Source organism: Oncorhynchus gorbuscha, linkage group LG03, assembly GCF_021184085.1.
Source record: "Oncorhynchus gorbuscha isolate QuinsamMale2020 ecotype Even-year linkage group LG03, OgorEven_v1.0, whole genome shotgun sequence".
Taxonomy (NCBI): domain Eukaryota; kingdom Metazoa; phylum Chordata; class Actinopteri; order Salmoniformes; family Salmonidae; genus Oncorhynchus; species Oncorhynchus gorbuscha.
In genome coordinates, this window is record NC_060175.1 from 69,850,129 (window position 1) to 69,877,476 (window position 27,348).

The following is a 27,348-nucleotide window of genomic DNA, read 5'->3' on the forward strand; positions in this document are numbered from 1 at the left end:
GCGTTTATTGTCAAAGGAATGAGCGTTACACCGAGGCCTGTTCTCTGGAGCGGGATCGAGTTGGAGGTGGACGGTCACAGAGTCATCGGACTGAGCTTGTTGTCATTGCAGGCAATCTCAATGCTGTGCGTTAAAGGAAAGACATCCTGCTCCCTCATGTTTTACCCTTCCTGCAGGCTCATCCTGACATGACCCTCCAGCATGACTATGCCACCAGCCATACTGCTCATTCTGTGCATGATTTCCTGCAAGACAGGAATGTCAGTGTTCTGCTATGGCCAGTGAAGAGCCCGGATCTCAATCCCATTGAATACATCTGGGACCTGTTGTATCAGAGGGTGAGGGCTAGGGCCATTCCCCCCAGAAATGTCCAGTAACTTGCAGGTGCCTTGGTGGAAGAGTGGGGTAACATCTCACAGCAAGAACTTGCAAATCTGGTGCAGTCCATGAGGAGGAGATGCACTGCAGTACTTAATGCAGTACTTAATGCATTAATGCATTACTTAATGCAGCTGGTGGCCACACCAGATACTGACTGTTACGTTTGACCCCCCCTTTGTTCAGGGACACATTAAATTTTTGTTAGTCACATGTCTGTGGAACTTGTTCAGTTTGTATCAGTTGTTGAATCTTATGTTCATACAAATATGTACATGTTAAGCTTGTTGAAAATAAAAGCAGTTGACAGTGAGAAGACATTTTTTTTATGCTGAGTTCATATATTTTTAAACCTCCCACTTCATGCTGGATGTGAATTTCCTTTTAATTTAGCAAATATATGCCTCATATTTTAACTCTGCATTGTTGGGAATGGGCTCGTAAGTAAGCATTTCACTATAAAGTCTATACCTGTTGTATTTGGTGCATGTGACATGTGTAGTTCATACATGCATAATCTATGAGCAGAATTACTTTACCTCAATTAACCACAAAATCCTAGTTTGAAAGAGGCTGTTTACTGGAAGCTGTGCGGTGCCATTTTCCCCCATGTGGTCCAGCCCCCTAACAATTCGAGTTCCAACCAATGTGCTTCAGCCCCTCACTATTTGAGTGACAGCTAGCAAGACTCACACAGCAGAGCGAGAGAGCAATGACGTGATGCACATATCGGCACAAATGTTACGTAGTACGCAATTTTCAGGGACCACTTCTGGCTCGTGAGTACTACTTTCAGAATTACTGGCTAAAAAAAGTATACAGATGTACCAGAGAATCTCTAACTACTAGTAACGGCATTTATGAACTTAAGTACCACCTTGTCCATTTGAGTCTAGCTGGATAAGTTCCTTGTGCACAGTACAACATCCACAGTACAACTCATTTAGTAGCTAACGGTTCCTGCATTGCATAGGAGAGTCCAAAGAGGCAAAGCTCTAAACTCAGATAGCGTTGTCAATATGCTATGGACCATCAGCTTCTATGAAACAGAGACACCCTTCGTCCATCCTCCACCCCCCGTGGGACCAACCTGCCACAGCGGTAGGCTTGAGCCTGGTCAGAGTGCCGTATAAATACGGTGTTCTGGACACTTTCTGGCAGTGTGGAGTGGCTCCAGAGAGGAGGGGTTACGAGTCTCTCAGCATACTGATCTCGGCAAAGAGCTTGAGCGCAGGCCCCAGTTTGATGTTCATGGTGCCCATGAGGTGGTCCTCTTTCAGCAGCAGCAAGGACTGGCCGTCGATCTCCTGCGAGCGGAACTCCTCGGCTATCGCCAGGCAACCTGGGAACATAAACAAACAGCCTGATGAGTTAGCTTTATTAGAAAGCTATATATTAAAAGAATAACATTACACATAACCACCAGGTTCCAGGCAAGTATTTTCTAAAAATCACTCCTGCTTGATTTATGACAGGGGTCAGGTCAGCAATTTTGTTCGTGGAACCAATATTTATGTTTTAGTGTTGAAACAAACTTAGATTTAATTTGTATTTCAACTAATCAAAATACTAAGTTTGTTGACTGAAGTAGGTGTGTTACTTACTACTGGGCTAAAACAAAAGCCTGCACACCCTGCATTTCTCCAAAAGCAAGGTTGGTGACCACTGTTGTATTGGGCTGCTACTCTGCCATTTAGAAACTGTTGGAGTAAATGGAAAATGTCGCAATGCCCACCTGGCAGGGAGCAGATGAACTCGTAGACCTCCTCCACGTTCCACTTGGCCGGGTCTCTGGGCTGGAAGTGCTGGGAGAGGAGGGGCAGCTCTTGTCCACAGCCTTCCATGTGCTCTGCCCCTCTGCCCGCCTGGGACCTGGGAGCACTAGAGCTGGCAGCAGACAGTGGGGGTGAAGGGGGACCCTCGTAGCTGGACATGTCTAAACACTGGCTGAACTCCCTGTGACCAGGGTGAGAGGGGTGGCTGGACGTCACCGATCCACCCCCAGGTTGTTGCCCGGTAATGGGAGTCTGGAAACACAAAGGAAAGATTTAGCTTTGAAGTGAAATGGGATTAGTGCCATTCTAGCCAGAAAGAGGGTCTCAATGGAAATACGTTTATAAAGTCATATAGTGCTTTTATTCTTGATATTTTGTGAACAGTGCCATTTCACCTGTTTTTTGGTCTCGGAGCCTGAGTTCTGGTGGCTCCCATTGGATGTTCTCTGCTTCTTCAGTTTCTCCATCGTGGTTTGTCGATTTGGAAAGAGGCCCATTCGCTTTGTACACCCCACATTGTACCTGCACAAACATTTTATGGGGGGGGGGCAATGTATCAACAAGGAGCTTGGGTAACGAAGTGTTTCAAAGGCTGAGCAAGCCATTTTTTTTTAAATTGTCAATTAATAAAAATTAAAAAATCTGACTAACAAATTAAAAGCTCAAGTAACGAATAAGCCAATTAATGTATTTGTTATTCCTGCACTTGTGTACTACTGCTGTAATTACTGCAGCAACAACTGCTGGCGAAAATGTCATTCAGGATGCCTGGGGTATATTCATTAGACCACACCTTTGCTAAATGTTTTTACAATGGAAAATAGAAGTTCAGATAGTCTCTCCCTGTTGCAGTCCGTTTCCTTCCGTTTGGTGCATAATGAGTACGACCCAGATCTCAGTCCTAGCATCTTGTCTACCCATGCCTTACCGTTTGGCACACACTGTGGAGCAAAACCTCTTGGATCTCTTGAAGTTGTAGGCAAAGTCCACTCTGCCACACAGCTCACACGTCAGGGTGGGCTCCTCTTGCTGCTTCAGCTCTGCACAGCAACATGGAAACCAGGGGTAGAAATATGGTGGGTATTAACACTGAATGCCAGTTGGCATGACAGGCACTGAGTGTGGCATGGCTTCATGTCTACGGAGGCAAGTGGTTGGCTGACTTTCCGATGTTCAGAGAGTTGACATAAGACTGATAAAACCCTAAAGACAGTCCTACAGTACGGATCAAGAAGAGCAAATCCAAGTGCCAATAATGTACAAACATTTGTGCTGAGATTCAAGCAGAAGTGGGACACGAAGCCAGGTAGCCAATGCCACAATGAGAAGCTTGTAGTTCTGGGTTAATAGGCCTTTTCTCGTTTGGGAAAAAGTGCATCCTACATCCTCTCTTCTCTGCGACCTGGATACTGATAAGTGGTCAGGGAGTGTGTCAATTCGTTAGTAGGCAAATGAAAGACGGTCCTCCACTCCCCGATAGCCTCCTTTTGGCGAGGAAGCACGTGTATCCTACAGCAGAATAGTTTTGATATCTACCACACCCCCTTTGAATCAGCATTTAAAAACAATGTTACTTGTCCTTTTACCTATAAAATGTCTTGCACAACTAACCTAAATTTGTTTTTTATCCCTTTACACATTTATTTTGGGAATCCCCCCTGTAAACGTAATTTGTGGAGGAGCTTCTTATTTCGTATAAGCGCATCTTCATCCACGTTCACTCTCCTCGACCACCTCTCCTTGGTTACCTTTGACCTTTTTGTAAAGGAGGCAAGAGAAGACAGAGGAGAGAGGACGCAGGAGTTGAGCAAATCTAATTGAGAAAAGGCCATAGAAGTGGGCCAAGCAAGATGTCTTCTGGCTGGTCCTTTACCTTGCTGCGATAGGTCCTCCATCTCAGAGTCAGTGGTGCTGTTGGAGGAGGTCGTCGTCTTCTCGGAGTCCGTCTGCTGTTTGTGTTTCTTCAGGTTCTCGATCAGCAACGACAACGGGCGTTCCACCTGAAAGGACAGAGACAATTCACGTCACACATGCTGCTTACACCGGTGGTAAAAGGCTGTACACTACACAATGATATGAATGGTTTAGTCTCATTTAGTCTACTAGAGGAAAGTGCACTACTGCTCATGTACATGGATAACTATGTGTCCTCATGGTTCAGTTGACTCCAAAACAGGCGTGCAGGGGCAAATACCGCTGGTCAATTATTTGCCCAGTGGGCCTGTCTAACTTCAGTTTTTTTTGCGCAAAATTATCCTTTTTCGACTAATAATGGGGGCCTAAAAAAAAAGAAGAAATGGGCCGGTGTGGGGACCAAGAGGAAGAGAGTGTTAGAAATTCCATGGCCGATTTCTGGTCCCAGTCCGCCTGTGTGTGTGTGTGTGTGTGTGTGTGTGTGTGTGTGTGTGTGTGTGTGTGTGTGTGTGTGTGTGTGTGTGTGTGTGTGTGTGTGTGTGTGTGTGTCTCTCTCTCTCTCTCTCTCTGCTTCTGAAGAGCCATGTGCCCAGTGGGTGGAAAGCTTCTTCAGAATCCTACTCACAGGGAAAGGCTCTGCTCCCTCCTGGATCACAAATCCCTCAATAAAGTGAGTGAGGATCTGGGGTTTCACTATGGCTTGAGGCAGTTTGCTCTCGCCATTCTGTGGGGTACTGCCTGTCACCATGGGCGCATTGTTCCCATTCCCTGAGGTCATGACTGGAAGTGAGCCTGCACCTGGTTGCGCATTCAGCCACTCAGCGTCTCCCTTACCTGCTGGCATAATGGCATATTTGTGAGTAAATAAAAAGGTAATATTAGTGTAAAATGTTAACTGGCGTGCAGGAGTCAGTGCTGAGGTAATAATAATAAAGAGAGAATGACCAATCATGTAACAATAATGATGAATATGGACATGTTTTACGCAATGAAGAATTAATGATTCTAGAAGAAAATCTGGAACACTTTCGAAATTGTTTTGTTTATTTTCCTCCCCGCATCATTCTACATCTACAAAAAAACTACTTTCGTCAACAAAACAATTAAGAATAGTAAGTGTATTTAATACAAAGAATATGTACTGTATCAACTAATCATTAATGATCATTGCGCAAGGTGCTTATTGTCCCACATGCGTATTGTTCCTAATAAATTACGGTATAAAAGTGCAAAGGTTTCGTCGACATTATTAAAACTACATTTGCCCTCTTTTGAATATTGGCTTAAATTGAGAAACGCACCACAATAAATGACAAATATAGACGCTCTGATTCTAAAGCCCGGACAACGGTCAACACCGGAGCGAAAGCACACCCAAAGACAGTACTCCGTGGCACACCCCTTTGTTCCACTGCTCCGAGCAACCCTTCCTTTCATATCCCGTCCGCCAAGGCAACATGGAGCAAACAAATCATGTTCTCAAACAATTCACAAATATTCCGTGGAAATACGCACCCGTTACATAAGTAGAAACTACACAAGCAATGCAATCACATCGACACTTTTTCGTATGCTTTCTTCAGTTTGTTCGGCACTATTATCCCTGCAAAAGTACACAAGCAAGTAGCCTTTGTATGGCTGAACTGAATAGAAAATAAAGCGCCCCCACCATTGGACCACGCAACTTGGAATGTGATCCAATGGTGACGAGTAGCTCAAAATCACTCCCTCTCTGATTGGTTGGACTGGCTGCCTATATTTTCCACTCCCACTGCTTTCCAGTACAATCTACCACATTGGTGGTTTGATTAAAATGAACCGCGGAACACTGGTATATGGCCCGTGACATGAACAAGCAAAAGTGGGAGGAGCGCCCTTCTCTATTCGAACAGTAACAGTAGTTGTCCATATAATAAAAGTTTTAGTTTGTTTAACTATTTAACTACTTTTCATTGGGATGGCAGATAGTTGTTATCAAAATATCAATTTGAAATTTGAAAACACAAATGTCACTTTTGTTTTGAGCCGACTTGGCCGTTGGCCAGAGGAGGGACCCTGGCTCACTGCCGGGAGGCAGCTCTGTACCAAAGAGAATGCAATAAACTTTTACCCATTGCAAACTCTTCCCACCTAGGAAACCCGGTCCAGATAATCGAATCCCCTCAATATTTGAGAACTATATTGGCAAGACAGAATTGAAAGCCTGTATGTAGAAATAGCATATTTTCATAGATTTAGTGACAAATGTTTGGAATGGGGAAAATTGAGAGATGGATTGTCTCAACTTTTGAGCTATGGGCCTAAAGGTATAGGACCTCCAACTCTTCCATGACTTGTCATTATGTCAAAATATACCATGCATAGTAAAGACTGTGTTAAATTACATGTCATGACATATACATAGCACGTTTTTCTGACACAAGTATTATTTCATTCAGCTGTCTGTCACAAGATGTCCACAAGCAGACATGCTGGCCTAGGCTTGAGGTTGGACCAAGGTTTTAGGCATCACTAGACATGCTAGATCAAGGTTGTAATTATGACCACCTAACAGTTACACTTAGAGGAGGATTGTGCCATGATCACATGGTGTACTGCTGTGATTCAGAGTAGCCAAGTAGCAGTGGCGGCCACTTCAGTATCTGCAGAGTAATAGCATCCGGGCCTCTTGAAAGTATATTATTCATGTTTGAATGTCTGAGTGGATGTGTCTCACTCAGATACACCTGTCAGACATGAAGAGCCTTTAGGAAATAAAGCACTCCCACAATTGGCCAGCGCAACTTGGAATGTGATTCAATGGTGACAATTAGCTCAAAAGGAGGTGGACTTTATTTTCCCCTCACTGCTTTCCGGTGCACCGGTATATGGCCCGTGACGTGAACAGGCAAAAGTGGAAGGAGCGCCCTTCTCAAATCAAACAATTAGAGTAATTGTCCATGTAATATATGTTAGAATTTTCAAACAATTTTTCATTGGGATGGAAGATTTAAAAAAATCAAAATATCACTTTTGCATTTGAAAACACAAATGTCACTTTTGTTTTGAGCCGACTTGTATGCAAACTCTTCCCACCGGGATAACTTGGTCCAGATGATCGAATTCCCTCAATATTTGAGAAATATATTGGTAGCAGAAGCCTGAAAACTTTCCCATGGCGGAAGTGACAAAGCCTGGCCCTTTCCCGTAATTATGGCTAAAGCTGTCCCGTTCCCCCAAGTGGCAAGGTAGGACAATGGACTCTGGGCCATGACAGATTTAGTATTCTGCTTAAGGGGAGTGCTAGAGTGGGGATGGCCATTGTGCCTGAGCTACCCAAGCATACAGATGGATGTGAGTGAGTGAGTGAGTGAGTGAGTGAGTGAGTGAGTGAGTGAGTGAGTGAGTGAGTGAGTGAGTGAGTGAGTGAGTGAGTGAGTGAGTGAGTGAGTGAGTGAGTGAGTGAGTGAGTGAGTGAGTGAGTGAGCGAGCGAGTGAGTGAGTGAGTGAGTCATTGAATAAGAGAGTGAGTGAGTGAGTGAGTGGATGGGTGGGATGTCATATTACTGTAACAAATTGAACAGCCAGTCAGGGCAACCTGTGACATATAAAATATAATATCTACCTCCAGTGGGTGTGGTGGGGTTGCTGGGATCCGATGGGCATTGCTCAATAGTGATGACCTCAAGAATAGGAGAGGCTGTTGGCTGCTGTATGAGGGGAGTGGAGCTGTTCTCCGTGACTACCTCAGACGTGGGCAGCTCCTTGCCAGCACTATCCTGAACCAGCAGAGAGGCTGAGGTAAGAGCAGTTGGCTGGATCTGGAGGTCTACTGCAGCCATCTGCACTAGCTTGGTGTTGGGCAGCGGAGCAGCCTGGGTCTGGGTGACCACAGGGGATGGCCCGTTGTGGGTAAGAATCTGGGGACTGACGGTAGAGTGAAAGATGGTGGCCTGCTGGCTAGGAACATTGGCCGAGACAAATGATTTGGGCAGTACAGGGACGGGGCCCTCCTTGGGCGGGGGCTGGATAGCCAGGGCCTGTAGCATCTGGGCCTGAGAGTGACTGTGGATGGAGGCTGTGTGTAGCACTGGGGCCTGGCCCCTCAGAGAAAGCTGCTGGGTTTGGTGTCGCTGCTGCTGGAACACAAACTGCTGCTGTTTTTGCTGCTGCAGAAACTGGTGCGTCTGGATTTGTGCGTACGCTGTAAAAAAACAAACACATAAATCAACATTAGTCTTTAAACTAAGAAATATCAGGTTTCTTTCACAAAACAAACAATAAAATATATGTACGTAATTCTTAGTTGTGTACATTTCAAGTTAGGATTTGGCCCTAAATGAGTAGGCCTCAGACATATCTTACATTGGTTACCACAGCAATAACTTCCCAAACAAACACACACCCCAGGGCATGTTCATCTTTGGCTTCAGTCAGTCAAGCCTGGATTAATCCTCACTCTCATAAAATGTGTATATACGCAGAACAATAGGTTCCCTGAGGCCAAACACATGACCATGGTCTGTGGAACTAGAGAAGATAAACATCTGGGGAAAAGAGCCATTGATGTAGTCGTAGGCGTACGAGTAACAGGACACTTAAAGACAGCTTCCCGTTTTCAAAAACATTGCCGCCTTCCACATCAGAGTCTTGCAAGCGCTGCAGTTTGTAAAGGTCTGTGGTTACTATGGACATTCACTTATAGGAGAGCGAAACCCAAATCAAAACACCATCGAAGCCATGTTGTGGCTAGTGACTTTGAATGTCTTTGAGTATCATGAAAAGTGCTATACAAATAAATATTGTATTAGTGAAATTAGGCTTTCATGTGTAGTCTCTTAAAGGTCCAATGCAGGCGTTTTTATCTCAATATCAAATCATTTCTGGGTAACAATTAAGTACTTAACTGTGATTGTTTTCAATACAAATTGTCAAAACTAAACAAAAATAGCTTCTTAGCAAGCAACAATTTCTCAAGCAAGAATTTAGCTAGGACTGTCTGGGAGTGGTCTGAATGGGGAGGGAAAAACTGAAAATGTGCTGTTATTGGCAGAGAGGTTTGGAACTCTGTTTCTTAGTGGTCTACTAACTAATTTACCACATGGTGATGCCACCACGGAAGGCCAGAACTCCCACCAAAACAGCTCTTACACTAAAAGGGCATTAGTCATTTTCACAATTTCATAGTATTATTGCAACATCATAGCGTGGAAATATAAAACACTGGAAATTACGTTTTTGACTGCACTGGGCCTTTAACTTCTTGGATATAGGGGGCGCTCTTTTAATTTATGGATAAAAAAAATTCCCATTTTAAACAAGATATTTTGTCACGATAAGATGCTCGACTATGCATATAATTGACAGCTTTGGAACGAAAACACGTTTCCAAAACTGCAAAGATATTGTCTGTGAGTGCCACAGAACTAATGCTACAGGCGAAACCAAGATGAAACTTCAAACAGGAAGTGAGCCAGATTTTTGAGGCGCTGTGTTCCAATGTCTCCTTATATGGCTGTGAATGCACCAGGAACGAGCCTACACTTTCTGTCGTTTCCCCAAGATGTCTGCAGCATTGTGACGTATTTGTAGGCATATCATTGGAAGATTGACCATAAGAGACTACATTTACCAGGTGTCCGCCTGGTGTCCTCCGTCGAAATTGGTGCGTAATCTCCAGCTGCATGTATTTTCCCATGTGATACAGAGGAGAAACAAAACTGCCACGAATGACTTATCATCGAATAGATATGTGAAAAACACCTTGAAGATTGATTCTAAACAACGTTTGCCATGTTTCTGTCGATATTATGGAGTTAATTTGGAAAAAAGTTTGGCGTTTTGATGACTGAATTTTCAGGTTTTTTTCTCAGCCAAACGTGATGAACAAAACGGAGCGATTTCTCCTACACAAATAATCATTTTGGAAAAACTGAACATTTGCTATCTAACTGAGAGTCTCCTCATTGAAAACATCCGAAGTTCTTCAAAGGTAAATTATTTTATTTGAATGCTTTTCTTGTTTTTGTGAAAATGTTGCCTGCTGAATGCTAGGCTTAATGCTATGCTAGCTATCAATACTCTTACACAAATGCTTGTTTTGCTATGGTTGAAAAGCATATTTTGAAAATCTGAGATGACAGTGTTGTTAACAAAAGGCTACGTTTGAGAGCCAATATATTTATTTCATTTCATTTGCGATTTTCATGAATAGTTAACGTTGCGTTATGATAATGAGCTTGAGGCTATAATTACGATCCCGGATACGGGATTGCTCGTCGCAACAGGTTAATAGAAACCATGGTAAACTAAAACGAACCTGTAAATAAATAGTCCTGAGTTTCTTTCATGGATTTGTCCCCTAAATCATGTACTGTATGTCAACCATCACTGTAAAGCTAATACTTTTGACATCCCCTTCAGTCCGTTTGTATCGCGCCACCACAGAGTCTGTCTTCAGGTGAATGTATCCAGTCAATTGTGTCTCATTCTACACACATGACACGCTCAACTCAATGGGACCTATCGGTGAAACAGCTGTTGTCCTTCAAGCATGAAGCCCAATCACTTTTGATTGAATGTGTGCAGTAGATGCCTCTACTGCATGTGAAGATCAGCAATTTCTGGAGGGGCAGCACGTCTCATGATCATTAGCCCTCTTGGTTTCCTCTGCTGTGGTCCACTCATAGAATGCCTGCCTCACCATTTATAAGTACCTCAGTCAGGCCCCAAACTGGTGGAAACAAAGGCCTTTTTGACAACTCACTCTGCTGTGGTTTGGGGATTATTCTGTGGAAACTCTTCTACAGCCACTAGTTATGTGACAACTCCTTTAAAGCGGTGTGCCAGCCTTCCCTCCAATATTCACACACCACTTACATGTGTTACACTGCCAAGTCGAAAAGCTTCAAACTGGCTAGCTGCGGGGAGACTGCTTTGTGTCCAATTCAATATTGCGACTTTGGGTCCAGACCGCAGTCTAATTTTGGTTTTACACATATCAATAAATAATTGAATCTAGCACACAATGTTCCGTACATGAACCAATTGAGCCGGTCAAAATAACACTGGCGCAACCCTTACAGGAAAATCACATGATTTCACATGTGGAAAATGTGAAATCATATGAAAACGTGTTTTTGGGACACTTCACATGTGAAATTCATTTGGTTTTTCCATAAGGAAATAAATACCACCAACAATATTTTTATAAAACAGTAGCGCAACCCCTTGTGGCATGCATCTTAATCGGAAACAGAAGTTTCTGCCTCTGATCTATTGATTTTGGACGCTGAGATGGGGGGGGGGTTCCTGTGCGCACATGGTGACAGAGGGGAAGATGTGCAGCGCTGAGGGGCGTCCCCCCAGCCAGCCCCCATCTGGAAGTAGCTCATTAGGAGTAGCTCAGACCCATGGGTCAAGCTTTCAGCCGTATCCTCCACTGCAGCCTTGCCCTCCTCACCTTTAGCAACACTAGGGAAACCGTCTGGTTTGGCTTAGGGCTGCTTAAAGCTCTAGTGCTGCAGGAAGGAGGTGACTGTATAAGATGGTGTTTGGGATATCCCTTTTATCCCAACTACTAATGAGATCCTCATGGGGGAAAAAGGTCTCTCCATCTCGTGCAACAGTTCAGCTTATAGTGTTCGAATTTCAACTTTTACTTTACTAAATTCCTAAATAAAATAATGTACTTTTTACTCCATACATTTTCCCTGACAGTCAAAAGTACTCTTTACATTTTAAATGATTAGCAGGACATAAAACGGTCCAATTCACACACTTATCAAGAGAACATCCCTGGTCATCCCTAATGCCTCTGATTTGGTGGACTCACAAAACACAAATGCTTTGTTTGTAAAGGATTTCTGAGTGTTTGAGTGTGCCCCTGGCTATCCATAAATAAAACATTTAATTGTGCCGTCTACTTGGCTTAATGTAAGGAATTTTTTATTGTTAGTACTTTTACTTTTGATACTTAAGTATATTTTAGCGAATATATTTACTTTTGATAGTTAAATATATTTAAAACAAAATACTTTTAGACTTTTACTCAAGTAGTATTTTACTGGGTGACTTTCACTTTCACTTGAGTCATTTTCTATTAAGGTATCTTTACTTTTACTCAAGTATGACAATTTGGTACTTTTATCCACCACTGGTCAAGGAACTCTGCATATTAGAACTAAGCTGAGTGTACTGCTGCTGTGTTTGGAAGCTGTCAGTCGTCTTGCCATTAAGACTACTTTTAGAACCCTTCTCTGCCATATTTGCTCCGTTTTGGAGCTGTAACTGGGGTCTGGCTGAAGCTTGCCGTCTGATCCTAGGCCATTTCCCCTTTACGTCCTGTAATAATAACACATTTCCTCTGTAAGTGGGTCCACGTGAATAGGGCTGACAGTCTAATGAAGGATTGGCCTGCATTTACAGCAAAGCCTTCTCTTGGATAGGTCTGACAGATAGCCCTGTGCCGGCCTGGTGATGTGGTGCGGAAGTAGAACTCAAAAGGACCTATAGCGGAGACAAGGTTATGGAAGTGTCTTTTGACAAAGTTGTGTGGTAAAAACACTTCTTTAGAATTGCTCTAACTGTGTGTGAAATTTGATTTATCTATAGCAAAAGTAGAAAATCAACAGCGCCCCGCCGTGGCTGCGGCTACATGCCCTACTGTTATCATGTTTATGAAACAGTGTTGGTGTCATCATACACCACCTACATTCAGGCTAATATAACAGTTACTATTAAACCTATGCTTCTTTGATATGCTAACCTTGAACAGGGCGCTTTGAGTGTGGGCTGATGAGGGGGTGACTGCTGACGGCCATCACACTGCGGCTCATGGTCACCAAGTTGCCCTCACCTTTCTGCCCCCCCCCTGATGGGGCCGCCAGGGACCCCAGTTGTGCTCCCTGCGGCCCCTGGGTTGGACCCCTGAGCTGACCAGCCAGGGAGACTTGGGCCCCTCCAGGCATCTGTTTGAGATGAAGGCCCTGGAGCTGAGAGGAGGAGGGGGCCCCCTGCTGACTACAGGTGGCAAGGTTCTGCACCTATGGGAAAAGGAGATTTAAAACATCATCATGGGAAAAATTCCAATTGGACAAAAGTATGTACTCTCCTCGACTCCTCCGTGACCCGGAAACCAATGGGTGATCGAGGAGAGTGCCAATTCGTTAGCAGGCAAACAAAGGAGCAGGGAGTAGTGCTGCCGTAGCGTGGGGGAGCGGCACTCCCTCACTTTTTTCAATTTGCGAATAGTCAGAGCTGTTCAAAAATACTTATGGAAAATAAATTCTGATAAATTCTAAATAAGTTATATTTAATCACCACTAAAATGCCATAAACGATAGAATGACAAACAAAATCAATTTGTAGGCTGTAGCAGCCTATAGATACAGATGTAGGATCTTAATTTCAGCCAGTTTGCTACAGAAGGAAAATAAATCTGCAGCAACAGGAATTGTGAATTGCTATATGTATTATAATTAATTACATTTTTGTAGGGGTTGATACATTTTTCGTTAGGGCAATCAAGTCTGACATTTCTGAGTGGAAATGACCAACTTTAGATGCCTTTTTAAAACTCAAATACACTACAAGTTTGCATTTCTGAGGCTGGTAACTCTAATGAACTTATCCTTGATATAAAGCCAGTGCTTGTTTGCTTGATATCATATCGCTTGATGGTTTTTGCGACTGTGGTTGAAGAAACATTCAAAGTTCTTGAAATGTTCCGCATTGATTGACCTTCATGTCTTAAAGTAATGATGGACTGTCATTTCTCTTTGATTATTCGAGTTGTTCTTGCCATAATATGGACTTGTCTTTTACCAAATAGGGCTATCTTCTGTATACCAACCCTACCTTGACACAACACAACTGATTGGCTCAAACACACTAAGACGGAAATAAATTCCACAAATGATCTTTTAACAAGGCACACCTGTTAATTGAAATGCATTCCAGGTGACTACCCCCATGAAGCTTTTCAAAAAGGAAAATGGTGGATACTTAAAAAACCTCATATAACACTTTTTTGGGGTACTACATGATTCCATATGTGTTTTTTCATCATTTTGATGTCTTCATTACTATTCTACAACGTAGAAAATAGTCACACAAAAAAAACCTTGAATGAGTAGGTATGTCCAAACTTTTGACTAGTACTGTATATCACAGAAGACTGAAATATAACCGAATCGCTTGACATAGAAATACTGTATTTTCGGTGGTCAATTTTTTTGTTTGTTCATTAATTATACATTTATGAAAAATATTAATAACATTCCAACCATGAGGCCACTAGAGGGCGATTTGGTCATTTGACTGCAGGAAAGGGCTTCTTCGCTCACAAAACAGAAGATCTAAAGGCATATTCCCATGAAACTGATTGAGATCGAATTATTGGCATGCAGTTTGGACATTTCACCAGTAAAACCTATTGAATTATCATCATTCCAGATTTACAGAGATTATGGTCTATTTGAATATTAGGTATACCTAACAGTGTTTGGCTTATTAAAAATAGCAACTATTCTTGAGACAATGTGTGGGCATAGGCAGCCGTTGCAAATGGATGAAGCATTTTATGCATAGGTCTATTCTACAATGATATTCAATAGGCTACATCTGTCAGTATGCTACAAATTTTGATTGACAAATTCAAAGATAGAACTACACCACTGCAAATAAACATTTATTCTTAACTGACTTGCAGAGTTAAATAAAGGTTAAAAAAAATAAAAAGGAGAAGGAGAAACTCATTTAAAAACAATATTTTACTTATCCTTTTATCTATAAAATGTCTTGCACAACTAGCTACGTCTGTTATTATCACCTTACATATTTATTTGGGGATTCTGCCCCTGTAAACATAATTTGCCTGATGACCAGTGATTGGAGAATGACAGTCTCAATTCATACAAGCTCATTTGTTTCCACGTTTCCTCTCCTTGCAGAAGGAGGAGAGGAGGCGAGAAAAAAACAATTGGGATTCTCCCATAGTAGGACTCCTGAGTGCCGCAAGACACTGCATCTCAGTGTTAGAGGTGTCACTACAGACACCCTGGTTCAATTCCAGGCTGTATCACAACCGGGTGTGATTGAGAGTCCCATTGGCCTGTGTACAATTGGCCCAGCATCACAGGGTTTGGCCGGTGTAGGCCATCATTGTAAATAAGAATTTGTTCTTAACTGACTTGCCTAGTTAAGTAAAGGTACAAAACAAAAGAATTGAATCCAATTGTGTGCATGTGTGTGCTCATTGGGGTTGTGAATGGATGTTGTGTGTGGTGAATATTACCTGTGCACTAGCAGATTGTTGGTTGGTGGCAGACTGTGATGAGGCTGCTGATTGGACAGTGGCAACAGCTGCAGTTGGGGTGAAGATGAGCTGGGAGAACAAAACAATATTGGCACTAAGACAGCTCCAAATCAGGACCAGCTAAGCCCTCAGCTAAAGTTGGTGTTATCCCACTGAGCTATTGAGGCCAAAAAACAACAGTAACAAAGCTCTTTCAACTGAATCTCGCCATCCATGAATTACATGGCTAAGGCATTTTCTTCCCTGGCAGCAATTTGATTTTGAACAAGGCCAGCCATGTGCAGCCTTGCACTGTGTTATTCTGATCTAAGATGGATAGCAATTCAAGGATGCTTGATGGTTTCAGAGAGGAAAGTTGTCAACAACAAAAAACATGACTATCCACTATGGCTCCTGTCCAAAACAAATCATACGAGGAACCTCAGTATATCTGCCAGTAAAAACATAACTGACACACAAGTTTGGAGTCTTGTTTTCCTTCTAAATTACCCTCTGCTGTGCCACATATCTATACCCTGGCCACATGAAGGAAATCATAATATTAAATCATATGGAAAACAGAGTATTCTATTCTAGTCAAGTCCATCCTATTCAACTATTGCTGTACATTTTCTATTCTTTCCTACGTATTCTTCAGATAAACTATACAGTTGAAGTCGGAAGTTTACATACAGCCAGACGACCATACACTTAGGTTGGAGTCATTAAAACTAGTTTTTCAACCAGTCCACACATTTCTTGTGAACAAACTATAGTTTTGGCAAGTCAGTTAGGACATCTACTTTGCGCATGACACCAGTAATTTTTCCAAAAATGGTTTACAGACAGATTTTTTCACTTATAACTCACTGTATCACAACTCCAGTGGGTCACGTGCACTAAGTTGACTGTGCCTTTAAACAGCGTGAAAATTTCCAGAAAATTATGCCATGACTTTAGAAGCTTCCGATAGGCTAATTGACATCATTTGAGTCAATTGGAGGTATACCTGTGGATGTATTGCAAGGCCTACCTTCAAACTCAGTGCATCTTTGCTTGACATCATGGAAAAATCAAAAGAAAAAATTGTAGACCTCCACAAGTCTGGTTCATCCGCAAGAATAAACACCATGGGACCACGCAGCCGTTGTCATACCACTTAGGAAGGAGACACATTCTGTCTCCTAGAGATTAATGTACTTTGGTGCGAAAAGTGCAAATCAATCACAGAACAACAGCAAAGGACCTTGTGAAGATGCTGGAGGAAACAGGTACAAAACTATCTATATCCACAGTAAAACGAGTCCTATATCGACATAACCTGAAAGGCCGGACAGCAGGAAGAAGCCACTACTCCAAAACCGCCATACAAAAGCCAGACTACGGTTTGCAACTGCACATGGGGACAAATATAGTTTTTGGAGAAATGTCCTCTGGTCTGATGAAACAAAAATAGAACTGTTTGGCCATAACGACCATCGTTATGTTTGGAGGAAAAAGTGGGAGGCTTGCAAGCCGATTAACACCATCCCAACAGTGAAGCACAGGGGTTGCAGCGTCATGTTGTGGGGGTGCTTTGCTGCAGGAGAGACTGGGGGACTTCACAAAATAGATGGCATCTTGAGGAAGGCAAATTATTTGGATATATTGAAGCAATATCTCAAGACATCAGTCAGGAAGTTAAAGCTTGGTCGCAAATGGGTGTTCCAAATGGGCAATGACCCAAAGCATACTTCCAAAGTTGTGGCAAAATGGCAAAATGACAACAAAGTCAAGGTATTAGAGTTGCCAGCACAAAGCCGTGACCTCAATACTTTAGAAAATTTGTGGGCAGAACTGAAAAAGCTTGTGTGAGCAAGGAGGCCTACAAACCTAACTGAGTTACACCAGCTCTGTCAGGAGGAATGGGCCGAAATTCACCCAACTTATTGTGGGAAGGTTGTGGAAGGCTACTCAAAACATTTGACCCAAGTTAAACAATATAAAAGGAATGCTACCAAATATTAATTGAGTGTATGTAAACTTCTGACCCACTGGGAATGTGATGAAAGAAATAAAAGCTGAAATAAATCATTCCCTCTACAATTATTCTGACATTTCACATTCTTAAAAAAAAGTGATGATCCTAACTGACCTGAGACAGGGAATTTTTACTAGGATTAATTGTCAGGAATTGTGGAAAAACTGAGTTTAAATGTAGTTGGCTAAGGTGTATGTAAACTTCCGACTTCAACTGTATATTCTATCCACATACTGTCCATAATGTCTATACGGTGCATTTGGAAAGTATTCATACCCTTTGACTTTTTCCACATTTTGTTACGTTACAGCCATCGGAGGAGAAGGGCCTTGGTCAGGGAGGCTGTCCTTGGAGTTTGCCAAAAGGTACCTAAAGGACTCACAGACCATGAGAAACAAGATTCTCTGGTCTGATAAAACCAAGTTGCTCTTTGGCTTAAATGCTAAGCCTCACGTCTGGAGGAAACCTGCACAATCCCTCATGCTGTGGGGATGTTTTTCAGATGTTTTTCAGTGGCAGGGAGACTTGTCAGGATTGAGGGGAAAATTAACGGAGCAACGTACATAGAGATCCTTGATGAAAACCTGCTCTGGAGTGCTCAAGACCTCAGACTGGGGCGAAGGTTCACCTTCCAACTGACAACGACCCTAAGCACACAGCTAAGACAACGCAGGAGTGGCTTCGGGATAAGTCTCTGAATGTCCTTGCTGGAGCCCGGACTTGAGCCCAATCAAACATCTCTGGAAAGGCCTAAAAATCGCTGTGCAATGACGCTCCCCATCCAATCTGACAGATCTTGAAAGCATTTGCAGAGAAGAATGGGAGCAACTCCCCAAATACAAGTGTGACAAGTTTATAGCATCATACCCAAGAAGACTCTAGGTTATAATCGCTGCCAAACAAGCTTCAACAAAGTACTGAGGAAAGGGTCTGAATGCTTATGTAAACGTCATCTCTTATTTGTAAAACATTTGCTATTTTTTTTAAACAACTGTTTTTGCTTTGTCATTATGGGGTATTGTTTGTAGATTGATTAGGAAATGATTTAATCCATTTTAGAATAAGGCTGTATTTAATCATTAATAAATACAAATAATATATATTTATACTCCGGACTCCGATATTGCTCGTCCAAATATTTCTAAATTCCATTATTTTACTTTTATATTTGCGCGTTGTGGTATCCCGGGAGGTCTACCCTCGGGGTTGGTGATAGAGGGACGGTACGTGCTGGGACAATGGCACCCTCTGTTGGGAGTACCCAGGCTGGGCACCCCAACACCGATGGCTTCAATTCGGTGTAATTAGGGGAAAGTGCCAACCAACCGTAAAGGCCACATAAATTGAGCACCGTGGCACACCATGGGAGAGAAAAAGTGAGAGGCAAGGAGTGAGCCTACAGAGGGGAATGAAGCTCCGGGAGGCACGGAGCCTAAATGAGAAGGACCGAGCCAACCTTAAGTTATTTTGTTGTTACGTTTATTTTGTTTCCTAGTAAAGTGGTGTTTTCTGGGTTTAACCTCCCTGTCTCTGCGTCCATCTCTGTGCGCTCAACCCAACACCCCACGGTTTACCAAAGTGTACAGTGCCTTGCGAAAGTATTCGGCCCCCTTGAACTTTGCGACCTTTTGCCACATTTCAGGCTTCAAACATAAAGATATAAAACTGTATTTTTTTGTGAAGAATCAACAACAAGTGGGACACAATCATGAAGTGGAACGACATTTATTGGATATTTCAAACTTTTTTAACAAATCAAAAACTGAAAAATTGGGCGTGCAAAATTATTCAGCCCCCTTAAGTTAATACTTTGTAGCGCCACCTTTTGCTGCGATTACAGCTGTAAGTCGCTTGGGGTATGTCTCTATCAGTTTTGCACATCGAGAGACTGAAATTTTTTCCCATTCCTCCTTGCAAAACAGCTCGAGCTCAGTGTGGTTGGATGGAGAGCATTTGTGAACAGCAGTTTTCAGTTCTTTCCACAGATTCTCGATTGGAATCAGGTCTGGACATTGACTTGGCCATTCTAACACCTGGATATGTTTATTTTTGAACCATTCCATTGTAGATTTTGCTTTATGTTTTGGATCATTGTCTTGTTGGAAGACAAATCTCCGTCCCAGTCTCAGGTCTTTTGCAGACTCCAACAGGTTTTCTTCCAGAATGGTCCTGTATTTGGCTCCATCCATCTTCCCATCAATTTTAACCATCTTCCCTGTCCCAGCTGAAGAAAAGCAGGCCCAAATCATGATGCTGCCACCACCATGTTTGACAGTGGGGATGGTGTGTTCAGGGTGATGAGCTGTGTTGCTTTTACGCCAAATATAACGTTTTGCATTGTTGCCAAAAAGTTCAATTTTGGTTTCATCTGACCAGAGCACCTTCTTCCACATGTTTGGTGTGTCTCCCAGGTGGCTTGTGGCAAACTTTAAACGACACTTTTTATGGATATCTTTAAGAAATGGCTTTCTTCTTGCCACTCTTCCATAAAGGCCAGATTTGTGCAATATACGACTGATTGTTGTCCTATGGACAGAGTCTCCCACCTCAGCTGTATATCTCTGCAGTTCATCCAGAGTGATCATGGGCCTCTTGGCTGCATCTCTGATCAGTCTTCTCCTTGTATGAGCTGAAAGTTTAGAGGGACGGCCAGGTCTTGGTAGATTTGCAGTGGTCTGATACTCCTTCCATTTCAATATTATCGCTTGCACAGTGCTCCTTGGGATGTTTAAAGCTTGGGAAATCTTTTTGTATCCAAATCCGACTTGAAACTTTTTCACAACAGTATCTCGGAACTGCCTGGTGTGTTCCTTGTTCTTCATGATACTCTATGTGCTTTTAACGGACTTCTGAGACTATCACAGTGCAGGTGCATTTATACGGAGACTTGATTACACACAGGTGGATTGTATTTTTCATCATTAGTCATTTAGGTCAACATTGGATCATTCAGAGATCCTCACTGAACTTCTGGAGAGAGTTTGCTGCATTGAAAGTAAAGGGGCTGAATAATTTTGCACGCCCAATTTTTCAGTTTTTGATTTGTTAAAAAAGTTTGAAATATCCAATAAATGTCGTTCCACTTTATGATTGTGTCCCACTTGTTGTTGATTCTTCACAAAAAATATAGTTTTATATCTTTATGTTTGAAGCCTGAAATGTGGCAAAAGGTCGCAAAGTTCAAGAGGGCCGAATACTTTCGCAAGCACTGTATTGTTAGATATTACTGCTAGGAACGAAAGTATTCCGCTACACCCGCAATAACATCTGCTAAACGTGTATGCGATCCATAAAATCAGATTTGAGTAGATTGAGCAAAACGTTCCTTTACTATTCAGATGAAGAGGCCCATCTAGTTGTGTGGAGAGGAGATGACTATAGACCATTCAATCAGCGGAGAAATAGGTATGACAAATGTGTGTGTGTGTGTGCCATTCCCTTACCATCTGAGCCCGCAGATACATCTGAGCTTGGCTAGCGGTGAGGACGAGGCTGGAGGCGTTGCCTAGGAGCACAGCCTGCTGGGGGATACAGGTGGGAGTGGAGCTAACACTCTGGACTCTGCTGATTATCTGGGCCGCTGCTGGAGGCGTGGCCGGGTTTACCTAGGAGAGGGGTGGACTGTAATGACTATAACTTGTAGAAGAACTAACACAATTTCAATCATATCTGTTCATGTGTTTATTTTATGAACGTTCTGTAAGGTTGCCTACTCATGAACATGCCCTCATGCCATAGATAGTATCAAGTGATAAAGACGCAAACGATACAAAGATGCAGGAACAGACATGCTTACATGGACATGTAGCACACACAAAAATAATCTAGTTCACAAGCAGACAGAAACAGGGATAGTCATTCAAATCAGTGGACTAGCTACAGACAGACATCTTTATTTAAACAGTTCCACTCACAGTGGTCTGTGTGGAACATGTCTGGTGAGAGGAGGTCCAAATCTGGTTGGAGCTCTGTCCTCCTGCCACTATGGTAGCCTGTGAAATGAAGGAAATGAAGAAAGCTACCAATATCAAAACTAACAATCAATCATTTGTGCCATCCTGCAGGTAGCCTAGTGGTTGGGGCAGCATGTAGCCTAGTGGTTAGTGTTGGGCCAGTAACTGAAAGGTTGCTGGTTTGAATCCTTGAGCTGACAAGATAAAAAAAAATATGTTGTTCTGCCCCTGAACAAGGCAGTTAACCCACTGTTCTCTGGTAGGCCGTCATTGTATTTAACAATTTGATCTTAACTGACTTGCCTAATGAAATAAAGGATAAATATAGTGAACAATTATTTATGGTGTCCCTTATAAGTAGGCCCTGAGATAGACTAGCATCCTGTCCAGGGAGCGTACTTGTACATCAAGCAGCCTCAGATTACAGAAACAGGAAATACACTCCTGCTCGATGGGCCATTCTGGTTCGGACAAGGCTACTTACCTACTTTTCTTCTTCTAAGTATTTGCTATTTTCCACTACGTAGGGAAAACCCAATACAGACCAAAGAGTAATGGACAGAGTCTTAGCCCCCAAGTGTAGCCTCCTCTTCTCTAATAGAGTGTAAATACCCTCGTAGTGTAAGATGATTGTGCCCTCAGGAGGGACTAGTCATGCATCAGGAGCCCATGTTAACCAGCCAGGCCTCATACTGATGGAGGGCAATTATTTATTTTTTTCACCTTTATTTAACTAGGCAAGTCAGTTAATTTCACTCCTCATATCTAGCTTTAACCCAGCCTTAGTGGAACGAGCGGACGTTCGGCGTAATCAGCGGACTTCCCTACTAACGGGCCCTTCGGAACGTTCCGAACCGGTGACGGAAAACGGGGTAAGTTGGTACTTCAGGGGTTCCCTTGACCCAGCCTGTACTCCTTGGAGCACAGTGGTGGTAAACTATATGGATGTCTTCATGTGCCTAGTAGTGAGCAACCACTAGTGCTCTTTAGCTATAGCTGTAACAATTTTCTTCCTCTTCTGACGAGGAGTATGAAGGATCGGACCAAGGTGCAGCGTGGTACGTGTTCGGCATTTTATTAAATATAGCTAAACACTAGATAACAAAGTAACAAAAGGCACAACCGAAACAGCTCTGTCAGGTGCAACACACTAAACAGAAAATAACTACCCACAAATCATAGTGGGAAAACAGGCTACCTAAGTATGGTTCTCAATTAGAGACAATGATCGTCAGCTGCCTCTGATTGGGAAGCATACCAGGCCAAACACAGAAATACAAAACCTAGAACAAAAACATAGAATGCCCACCCCAACTCACGCCCTGACCAAACTAAATCAGAGACATGAAAAAGGAACTAAGGTCAGGACGTGACAATAGCTGTAATTTGTATTTGTATTTATTAGGGATCCCCATTAGCTGTTGCCAAGGCAGCAGCTACTCTTCCTGGGGTTCAAACACATTAAAGACACTTAGATCACATAAAAAAAAAAAAAAGATAAATCAGTACATCATATAACATTATTACACCACTACATAGCTACAATACAAAATGTATAATACCACCATACAACAATATTACAATGTAAGTGTGTGTAGAGTGCGTGTAAAAGTGCGTGTCTAATGGGGCTCATACATACAGGCTGTAAAGTGTTACTGCTGTAATGACCTCTGTCAAGTTGTGCTGTTCATTGTTTTGGTCAATGTTGTCAGAAGGAGAGATACGGCTATTCATTGACCACTGACCATAGAGGTTAAAGGCTCAGTGCAGTCAAAAACATGATTTACCTGTATTTTATATACACTACCGGTCAAAAGTTTTAGAACAGCTACTCATTCAAGGATATTTCTTTATTTTCGCTATTTTATACATTGTAGAATAATAGTGAAGACATCAAAACCATGAAATAACACATATGGAATCATGTAGTAACCAAAAAAGTGTTAAACAAATCAAAATAGATTTTATATTTGAGATTCTTCAAATAGCCGCTCTTTGCCTTGATGACAGCTTTGCACACTCTTGGCATTCTCACAACCAACTTCATGAGGTAGTCACCTGGAATGCATTTCAATTAACCTCTTTAGGGTATGTGGGACGCCACCTGGCCAACATCCAGTGAGATTGCAGAGCGCCAAATTCAAATACAGAAATACTCATTATAAAAATTCAGAAAAGAAAACATATTTTACATAGGTTTAAAAATTAACTTCTTGTGAATCCAACCACGGTGTCAGATTTTAAAAATGCTTTACGGCGAATTACGATTATTTGAGAACATAGCCCAGCAGACAAATCATTACAAACAGTAACCAGCCAAGTAGAAGAGTTACACAAGTAAGATAAAGAGATAAAATTAATCCCTTTGATGATCTTCATATGGTTGCACTCAGAAGACATTCATTTACTCAATAAATGTTCCTTTTGTTCGATACAGTCTCTTTATATCCAAAAACCTCTCACGTTTTCTTCAGTAATCCACAGGCTCAAACACAGTCAAAACAGGCAGACAAAAAATCCAAATTGTATCCGTAAAGTTCATAGAAACATGCCAAACGGTGTTTATATTCAATCCTCAGGTTGGTTTTAGCCTAAATTATCTATAATATTTCAACCGGACAATAACGTTGTCAATATAAAAGGTAAACAAGAAATGCACTTCCTCAGATTTGCGCATGAAAAAGCTTTGTGACACGGCAGGGTCCACTCATTCAGACTGGTCTTACTCCCTCATTTATCAGAATACAAGCCTGAAACAATTTATAAAGACTGATGGCATCTAGTGGAAGGCATAGGAACTGCAATTTGAGTCCTAAGTCAATGGATACTGTAATGGCATTGAATAGAAAACTACAAAACCAACAAAAAAAACGACTTCCTGAATGGATTTTTCTCAGGTTTTCACCTACCAAATCAGCTCTGTTATACTCACAGACACTACTTTAACAGTTTTGGAAACTTTAAAGTGTTTTCTATCCAAATCTACCAGTTATATGCATATCATATCTTCTGGGCTTGAGTAGCAGGCCGTTTAATTTGGGCATGCTTTTCATCCAAAATTCCAAATGCGGCCCCCTACCCTAGAGTTCGTGGAATTTCTTTCCTTAATGCATTTGAGCCAATCAGTTGTGTTGCGACAAGTTAGGGGGGTATACAGAAGCCCTATTTGGTAAAATACCAAGTCCATATTATGGCAAGAACAGCTCAAATAAGCAAATGGAAATGACCGTCCATCATTACCTTAAGACACGAAGGTCAGTCAATACAAAACATTTCAAATGCAGTCGCAAAAACCATCAAGCGCTATGATGAAACTAGCTCTCATGAGGATCGCCACAGGAATGGAAGACCCAGAGTTAACTCTGCTGCAAAGGATAAGTTCATTAGAGTTACCAGCCTCAGATTGCAGCCCAAATAAATGCTTAGTAACAGACACATCTCAACATCAACTGTTCAGAGGAGGCTGTGTTAATTAGGCCTTCATGGTTGAATTGCTGCAAAGAAATCACTACTAAACGACACCGATACTAAGAAGAGACTTGCTTGGGCCAAGAAACACGAGCAATGGACATTAGACCGGTGGAAATTTGTCCTTTGGTCTGGAATCCAAATTGGAAATGTTTTGTTCCAACCTCTGTGTCTTTGCACGGTGTGGGTGAACGGATGATCTCCGGATGTGTATTTCCCACCCTAAAGCATGGAGGAGGAGGTGTAAGTCGCTCTGGATAAGAGCTTCTGCTAAATGACTTAAATGTAAATGTAAATGTGTTATAGTGTGAGGATGCTTTGCTGGTGACACGGTCAGGGATTTATTTAGAATTCAAGGCACACTTAACCAGCATGGCTACCACAGCATTCTGCAGAGATACGCCATTCCATCTGGTTTGTGCTTAGTGGGACTATCATTTCTTTTTCAACAGGACAATGACCCAAAACACACCTCCAGGCTGTGTAATGGTTATTTTACCAAGAAGGAGAGTGATGGAGTGCTGCATCAGATGACCTGGCCTCCACAATCCCCTGACCTCAACCAAATTGAGATGTTTTGGGATGAGTCGGACCGCAGAGTGAAGGAAAAGCAACCAAAAAGTGCTCAGCATATGTGGGAACTCCTTCAAGACTGTTGAAAAAGCAGGGTGGCTGTTTGAAGAATCTCAAATATAAAATATATTTTGATTTGTTAAACACTTTTTTGGTTACATGATTCCATGTATATTATGTTATTTCATCGTTTTGATGTCTTCATTATTATTCTACAATGTATAAAATAGTAAAAATAAAGAAAAATCCTTGAATGAGTAGGTGTTCTAAAACTTTTGACCGGTAGTATATATTTCCACACTATGATGTTGAAATAATAACGTAAAATTGTGAAAATGAGGATAATGCCCTTTTAGTGGAAGAGCTGTTTGAATAGTTTTGGTGGGACGGAGTTTTAGCCTGCCTGGTGACATAGTTAACAGACCAATAAGAAAGATAGTGTTCAGTTGAAAATTGAAAATAATAATAAAAAATAATCACAGTAAGGTACATTGTTACCCAGAAATGATTTGATTATGTTTTTTTACATTGACCTTTAACTATAAACCATTCCTACTGAGATACACACTCAATTCAACATCACACTATTGAGGTCCGTGTCTATGGCACTGTAACTTCTCACAGACATCTAAACAAAAGTGATTACCCTGAACCCCAGGTTCAGGATTGAGAGGTCAGGACATGGACTCCATTCACCCGTAATCATGGTAGCATCCACATTAATGTAGAAGTGTTTAGAAACATATATTCTTATTTTACAATCATCTAAAACAACCAAAAAAAACTGCAAATGCATCCAACAAGTTTGTAGACACAAGCTTGATGTAACTGGTATTTGCCTTGCAGTCTCCGGGGTACAAAGACATTCATCACTGTCAGAGCTCAGGAAGCCTGGGGGCATTATCAGAGAGAGAGAGAGAGAGAGAGAGAGAGGCACAGAGGGCTCTCCATCAATCCACACATCAGCCCACAGGAAGCAGCTCCCATCGCAGGTAAACATGGAGGGAAGGAAGGCAGAGTGTGGAAGTCTTTCCGGCAGTCTATCAGCTAGCTAGTCAATAGAACCCGTGCCTTGTTTTGAAATGCTAAAACAAAAGTGACATGTAACTGTACCACTATTTGTTTTTGAATGGGTTTGTTTGGTTCAATGGCCTATTGTTAAGGTCATTTATTTGCATTTTTAATAATACTGTTGCTTTTGAACCACCTCGCAATGAACACATCCATCCAGAATGTGTGGCCCATGCGAGAATCATCACTTTTACTACTAAAGAGAGCAAATCAGATTAGGAATGTGTAATCCATGGCTGTCTCGGAGGGTTTGAAAGACGGACATAAAGAAACCAGTTGTGTCACGCCTTGGTCTTCGTATTTTGTGTTTTCGTTATATATTTGGTCAGGCCAGGGTGTGACATGGGGTTTATGTTGTTGTATTTCGTATTGGGGTTTTGTATTATTGGGATTGCAGCTGATTAGGGGTGTTGTATGGGCTTGGCTGCCTGAGGCGCTTCTCAATCAGAGTCAGGTGATTCTCATTGTCTCTGATTGGGAACCGTATTTAGGTAGCCTGGTTTCGCTTTGTATTTTGTGGGTGATTGTTCCTGTCTTTGTGTAGTTTCACCAAATAGGCTGTAATTAGGTTTCTCGTTCCGTTTGTTGTTTTTCATTGAGTTATTTCATGTATCATTTCGTTTTCGTTCATTAAAGATCATGAGTAACAAACACGCTGCATTTCGGTCCGACTCTCTTTCGACAAACGAAGAACGCCGTTACAAGTTGAGTTGAGATCAATACTTATCGACCTGTGTCCTGTGTGTCCAGGGATCATATGGTCCAGGTCAGGGGTTCCCAACCTTTTTTTCACATTTGAAAAATGTCTTTTTTTAAATGATTGTTTATTGAGATAGCCTACATTAAATACAACACCAGCTTGAGTTTGTTTAGTTTGAGGAACCTATGATTTTTTTTGTTGAAGTTCATTTCCTGCACTTC

At 42.0% G+C, this 27,348-nt stretch overlaps 1 protein-coding gene across 6 annotated transcripts in view; it reads right to left on the reverse strand.

The window, feature by feature from the left end:
- Nucleotides 1-523: 523 nt before the first annotated feature.
- Nucleotides 524-27,348, reverse strand: part of LOC124031807 (polyhomeotic-like protein 2) — a 50,622-nt gene continuing 23,797 nt past the window's right edge. Inside the window, exons 4-14 of one of the 6 annotated variants that reach the window (XM_046343490.1) lie at nucleotides 21,277-21,354; nucleotides 20,806-20,967; nucleotides 15,343-15,432; nucleotides 12,904-13,090; nucleotides 7,672-8,250; nucleotides 4,693-4,904; nucleotides 4,027-4,153; nucleotides 3,082-3,193; nucleotides 2,549-2,675; nucleotides 2,114-2,405; nucleotides 524-1,720 (exon numbers count right to left, since the gene is read on the reverse strand). In XM_046343490.1, the coding sequence (XP_046199446.1) occupies nucleotides 1,566-1,720; nucleotides 2,114-2,405; nucleotides 2,549-2,675; nucleotides 3,082-3,193; nucleotides 4,027-4,153; nucleotides 4,693-4,904; nucleotides 7,672-8,250; nucleotides 12,904-13,090; nucleotides 15,343-15,432; nucleotides 20,806-20,967; nucleotides 21,277-21,354 (2,121 nt within the window). In that variant the 3' untranslated portion in view covers nucleotides 524-1,565. The other 5 variants (XM_046343489.1, XM_046343488.1, XM_046343493.1 and 2 more) reach the window with 5 other exon arrangements.